At 37.5% G+C, this 6,103-nt stretch overlaps 1 protein-coding gene across 2 annotated transcripts; it reads left to right on the top strand.

Annotated features, from left to right (window-relative positions):
- The first annotated feature begins 394 nt into the window (after positions 1-394).
- Positions 395-6,103, top strand: cgref1 (cell growth regulator with EF-hand domain 1). Of its 2 annotated transcripts, none has more exons than XM_020653312.3 (7): positions 395-913; positions 1,563-1,668; positions 2,084-2,158; positions 3,324-3,397; positions 3,570-3,694; positions 3,838-3,939; positions 4,658-6,103. In XM_020653312.3, the coding sequence occupies exons 1-7, from the start codon at positions 904-906 to the stop codon at positions 4,931-4,933; spliced, it is 768 nt and encodes a 255-aa protein (XP_020508968.2). In that variant the 5' UTR covers positions 395-903; the 3' UTR covers positions 4,934-6,103. The 2 variants fall into 2 exon arrangements, with proteins under 2 accessions (XP_020508968.2, XP_020509653.2); XM_020653997.3 differs by lacking the exon at positions 395-913 and adding an exon at positions 920-1,092.

Here is a 6,103-nt window from a genome sequence, read left to right as displayed (position 1 = left end):
AACGTTGCCTTCTGTAATGTTTAGGTTATTTTTTGTTATTCAAACTTGGACTGGTTTCTCACTCCTCCAATAACATCATGCATACATCATAATGAAACTGATGAAAAACCATAAAGGCAAAAAGTTAATTGTCCTTATTACAGCTATTCACTGTTTATAAATGAAGTGAAAGTCTATATTCTTATTTTGGGATATTCTGGGGATACATTTGAATATTAGATTATGTTCGGGGTATTTTGATTATTATTTTTTACATTCGTTTATTTTTCTACTTGGGGCATAAGGGTGGAGTCTGTACATGGGTGTGTCTATATAGCCAGGTGAGACTCAGGTAGGCACCTAATGGGTTAATGGTTTTTTTTTACCAGGAAGCCAGGACTCAATGGCAGGTGACAGGGCAAGAGAGACAGCAGTGTTTGTTACCTGCATGATGTCCCTGGATAAAATAAACCACCCTAAAACCTTCAATAATCACCTGGACAATGGACTTATTCATTTATCCTGCGTAAGATTCGCCCTCTAGGTGCCTCAGTGGCTTTAATATGAGTTTGTGTTAAGTTTTTTAATTTGTTTGGAGTTTTTGTTATTTATAGACTATAGATAGCGCCACTACAGTCCTGTTTCACCGGAATGTGCGTGTTGGTGCGGACGTGGCCCGGCGGAAACCCGGCAGAGGGGAATAGAAGACATCCTGCGCATGCGCAAACTCACTGACAACACAGCGGCTCTGATGATCGTCAACGTGGACCCTGTCATTGACCAAAACACACCGGTCTCCGTGGCAGCCAGGGTGCGCACTGCAGACCGTGAGGAGCGAGCGGGGCGGTGCGGGGCGGTGCGGGGCGGTGCTGCTCTTCAGATATGAACCTGTAAACACAAATCCGTTCTGTCCACACATCAACTATGCAGACAGGTAGGCTCTAAATACAGATGTGGTGAACACGGCCTGTGTGTATTCAGTTGTGATAAAGGCTACACCTTATTGATGATTTTACTTCTGTTCTATTAAATATTTTATTGCACTTCTAAATAAATCATTAGCCTTAAAAAGAGGCTAATTCAGATTTGTTTCGTGCTGTCTTTCATTTTAAGGTAAGACATTATGAGTTACTCAGTTTTTACTGTCCTGTGTCTGCAGGATTGAGATGAAGGTTTCTGTCTGGTCTTTGTTAGGCTATGTGTTAGCTTAGCTTCTGCATATCACCAGGATGTGTAGCAGTAATGCTGCTAGTTAGTTATTACATGCAATCATGAGCAAGTAGCCTTGTGACCCTGTTACCCTGTTACCTCGTCAAACCAGTCTTTTAGTCGACAAGCGAAACCTAAAGTTTTGAAATCTATCACCGAAGAAAAATGCTACTGTTAAAGTAAATGCTTAAAGTAATTTATTTCCTACAATCAAATGTTTAAATGTTCATTGCCTGGATACAAATTGATCGATTCACCTACTTTTTTTCATACTTTTATGTTTAATATTTGGGCAGATATATTTCTGTTAGCAGCCTATCACTGAATTTAGGTCAAATGTTATGTGAAATCAAAATGTGACTGTGTGTGCTTAGGTGTGCTCATGGAGTCTCACCTGGGCAGGTTGCTCTCGTGTTTCCTGTTTCTGTTCCTGCTGATACAGCTGTGCCCTGCTGCACCAGGGTTTCCTGCCACACAAGGGTAAGCACACCACACCTCCCACACGTTTATATCACATTGTGCTTTGAACAGGTAGAATGCGGGTCATTATCATTAACTATTTATTCACTGTCCAATACATTTATTTTGTTTATAAGCTACAAATGACATTCACATTTTTAACCAGACTTTGTAATTGTGGTGTACAAGCTTGCTGCAAAACAAAGTTTTGTGTATTGTCTTGTACAAAGACATATGGAATATAAATATATGTGGTGTAATGCTGATGTGCAGGCTTGCTGCAATTGCGGAATGGCTAAGATTAGCTACTGGATATTTGAAGCAACTCTCTAATTGAAGCATTTCCCAACTAAGGAGAATACTTTTTTATTGTCATTGCAAGAAAAATATTTATGTAATTTATTGTTTAATAATACATTTTTTTTTAATCTCTCAGGGAGGAGTCTGTAGAAGGCCACGCTGCAGCAGCCAGTATATCCAATCCTTTCGGCTCAGGAGAGGAGGACCTCAGGTGATGACACATGGACAAATTGTTGCTACTACACATCAAAATGATTTTAAGCTTTAAATGTACTCTTCACTGTTTTTTTTAAAACAGTTACACTGATAAAGTCCCTCAGCAGAAATATTTTTTGTGTTCCATTTTTCCTTCTTCATGCTTTCATTTTGCATTTAAAGTGTAGCGTATCATTCTTATTTTGTTCCTTAGAATGATGCAATATTTATTTGATATAATGACTGTATTTCCTGTCATAAAACATGTATGACTCCTTCAGTAGTCAAATCAGCAAAGCAACATGCAAACTAAATTCAAATTTGTTTCCGTGGACTAATCAGTGGCTGTTTGCTCACTCTGTGGACTTTGGCTGCAGCGTTGTGCCAATGATGTTTTCTGGACCATATACTGATAAGATTACATGAGCTATAATACAGAATCATGTTTCAATAATGACATATTTCCCAATTAAAAAAGGGAGAGAAATAAGCATATCTTTAATTTACACACATTGGTAATTAGGAGTAGGGTTACTTGTTGGTGAATGTGTTGCTTCAGTGTCATGTTTCTGGCTGATAACTTAATTGGATGAGTATACCAATCGTCTCTATGATAGTACTATGACCTCATGTCTTTACGTGTGTGTGACTAGGCAGATGTTTGACAGCTGTAGAAACGTTGATAGATCTGCACCTCCACTGAAAAAATCACTGAACAAACACTTTCAAAATTTAGAATTTAAGGCAAATTATACTATCCACTGTATTTTACACTAGAACCGAATTGCCCTCTGGGATAAATCAAGTTTTCTAAGTAAAAAGACCACCAAGCTTTTTAAGTTAAGTCAACCAGTGTTTACCTCTGAGCAGAATAAAACAACACTACACTGAACTCTATTCAGAGGACCGCAGCTCAGTATAAGTAAAAGTGTTGTCAAAAGATTGTCTTCTTTGCCTCTTCTGTATCGTAAAAGTAGACATTAAGCACATACATGAATAACCAACTTAGAGCACAATGTATTCTAACAAGACTACACTTCCTCCTGGTTTAATAATTACGTTGGTACGACTTTTTAGACAACTGAACACACTGTGTTGAAATCTGCTTTCTCAGTGTTAAGTTTTGGTTCCAAATGTTTTACTAATTGATTGAAATGTTCTCTGTGCTGTGTTTACTGCAGGTTGCTGCAGAGGTTTATTGATTCCAGTCTGGCAAATGGCCAAGGAGGACCCGAAATCAGCACACATGAGCAAGGTAGACATCTCCACCTTCTGGTGTTTCTAAACCTCTCAAAAACCCTTGACTTTTTCAGATACTCTGCTGTTGTGTTTATGTGCATTCAGCATTGAAGTTCCACAGTTTACCAGGATGTGTTTGGTTTTTGTTGGATATTAAACATTTGGGTCCTTTTCTTGCTTTGTACCAGAGGTGTTCTACCTGTTTGGTCTTTATGACTATGAACACACTGGGTTTCTGGATGGTTTGGAGTTGATGAAGCTTGTCTCAGAGTATAACCACTATCATACACCTGGAGTACGGGCTGATGAGCAGGTAAGCAGGAGTGTCTGTAGGTCTTTATGTGCTGTCTGTTCAAGCAGATATTGTATTTTGTGTACTTGTAAAAACAAAACTATTCCAAACATCTTGACCTGTTAATCTAACTTGAAGTTTGTGTGTGTGTATTCTGATTGCAGGTGGTGTCTTTAGTAGATTTTTTACTCCAGACTCAGGATCTAAACCAGGATGGCCTTTTAAGCCCATCAGAGCTGCTTTCTCCCTCATTACCTCACTCACAGGTGCGGTATATTTTCACACATCATGTTATAAAATCATATGTTATAGAACATAATATCCTTAACTAATTTATAGTTGTTAATGTTGACTTATAGTTCAGGTCATTTGAAGTGGGGTTGTGTGATGTATTTGTCTGTAGGAAATGTATTAGCCACAGGAGCTTCTGGTCCCTTTATTGAGAAACCGGCTGGAGTGCAGGCATGGAAGCTAGGCTACACATTGCTTACTAGCTTATTTGATGGCAATGTTAAAATCTCAAATACATTATACGAAAAACTAATAAGTCAACCCTGAGCATTCAAATATTTTTGTCAAATTCTGCATTTTGTACTTGTCGTGAGTTAGATGTAAAAGTATGTTCTCTGCCTGAAAACTGATCATTCAATTTTGACAGAATACCTGATGGTAGAATTATAATTTTTTTACTATCTTTTAACTTGAGGGCAATAGTTGTAGTCATTCTGATCAAGTTTTATTTTAAATCCTGGAGATATTGATGACAGAACATCTTTCTGCTTTACTATGCTACATATATTAAAGTTTGTTAAATAAATATATGATACACATTGATAGTTTTATACATATTTATATATATATCTCCTTTTATCTTTTATGTTTTAATCATGTATTTTATTTAGATTTACAGAGCCATTCCAAGACTTTTTCTCAGCTTCATTTGTGTTTGGCTGCAGTATCATTAACTGACTTCTCCCTCCTCAGGACTCCATCAACCACAGTGCACCTCACCAGGAGCAGAAGTTGACAGTGGAGGAGAAGCTGTCAAATCCCAGTACTGATGAGGCAGCAGAGCAGAGAGAGGAGGCTCACGAGGAGATGCAGCTTCAAGATCAGGAGCACCTACGACAGGAAGTTAAGCCAAAAGAACTCATAAATCTAGAAGATGAACAGAATGGACAACAAATCCCAGAAGCCCCAGCAGCAGAACAGGGGCAGGACCACAAAGTCCCTGTTCATCAGGGGCAACCAGAGATGTGAATGCACTCACACACACACACACACACACACACACACACACACACACACACACACACACACACACACACACACACACACACACACACACACACACACACACACACACACACACACACACACACAGACAGGCTGCTCTCTAGTGAAGTCATCAGAAGACCTAAGACAGAGTTAACGTAACACTCCCAACTGAGATGTCTTCTTCATCAACATCCTAAAAAATGGTCTCTCTTGATATGAATTCAGTATCATCGATTTAATTCTCCTTTTAAACATTAGGTGAATGATAATTGAAGAGAGAAATCTGTTAAAAGTATTCTTGTCACTGAATAGAAAAACAAATTCTAGCAGCAAGAATCTCAAGAAGCTTTCATGAATTACTTTTGTTTTTAAAAACCCATATTGATTTTAATAGTACATCAGAAGCCATCCTATATAGGTACGTATCTCTGAAAACTCATATTGATTTCCAAAAGATTTAAACACTTCATCTTCCAATTTAAATGAGTTTAAATAAATTATAAAATCTATTTTATTTTGAATATTTGGCTACTTTGATTGTATTTATTCAACCCTTTCTGTTGAACCTGAAGGAATGCACATTTAATGTATTTGTGTTGTTCTATGTAGTGACTGTTGTTTCATGTACAAACTAAATGGCCTTAATGTGTCTCACCACTCCAGGCTTAGGTCTTGAATCTCTTAGCTGCTTTACTTTTGTCTTCCTGGAGAATTTTCTCAACTTGCACTATGGCTAAAATTGTCTTCCAAGTTAAATCATATACCCTAAAAAACACACACATTGTTGTAATGGTAAAATTATGCACCTTGCATTAAGTATTGTACTTTGATGATTTTAATGTGCCTCAGTGGGTCAGGATTACAGAACAGTGCTAAATGAGTGTGTTACAGAGCCTACTCACGACAGTCTTTGGGCTACAGGCCTAACAGTTCTTCATAATTTAGATCAGGAGGCTCTGTTTAAATGATATTGGATTCAGTCTTTATCTCTAAACTTGAAAGTAGTTGTGTTGTTAATGCCCTTTTTTCTTTAATCATTTATGCATTTTTACAGCTTTTAAAAATTAAGCAATTTCTGTATCTCGTTCCTCCATCATGTGTTCTGTTTCTAATAAACAAAGTCAAAGAAATGAATAAACATTTATACAAATA

Source organism: Labrus bergylta, chromosome 3 (genome assembly GCF_963930695.1).
Source record: "Labrus bergylta chromosome 3, fLabBer1.1, whole genome shotgun sequence".
NCBI lineage: Eukaryota > Metazoa > Chordata > Actinopteri > Labriformes > Labridae > Labrus > Labrus bergylta.
Note: the sequence above shows the minus strand (reverse complement) of the source record. Positions and strands in the feature narration are given on the sequence as shown.

Excerpts from the sequence above, each read along its gene's own strand:
- cgref1 (XM_020653312.3), top strand. Across the intron at positions 1,669-2,083 it reads GGGTTTCCTGCCACACAAGG|GGAGGAGTCTGTAGAAGGCC; the intron begins GTAAGCACACCA and ends TTAATCTCTCAG. Across the intron at positions 3,695-3,837 it reads GAGTACGGGCTGATGAGCAG|GTGGTGTCTTTAGTAGATTT; the intron begins GTAAGCAGGAGT and ends TTCTGATTGCAG.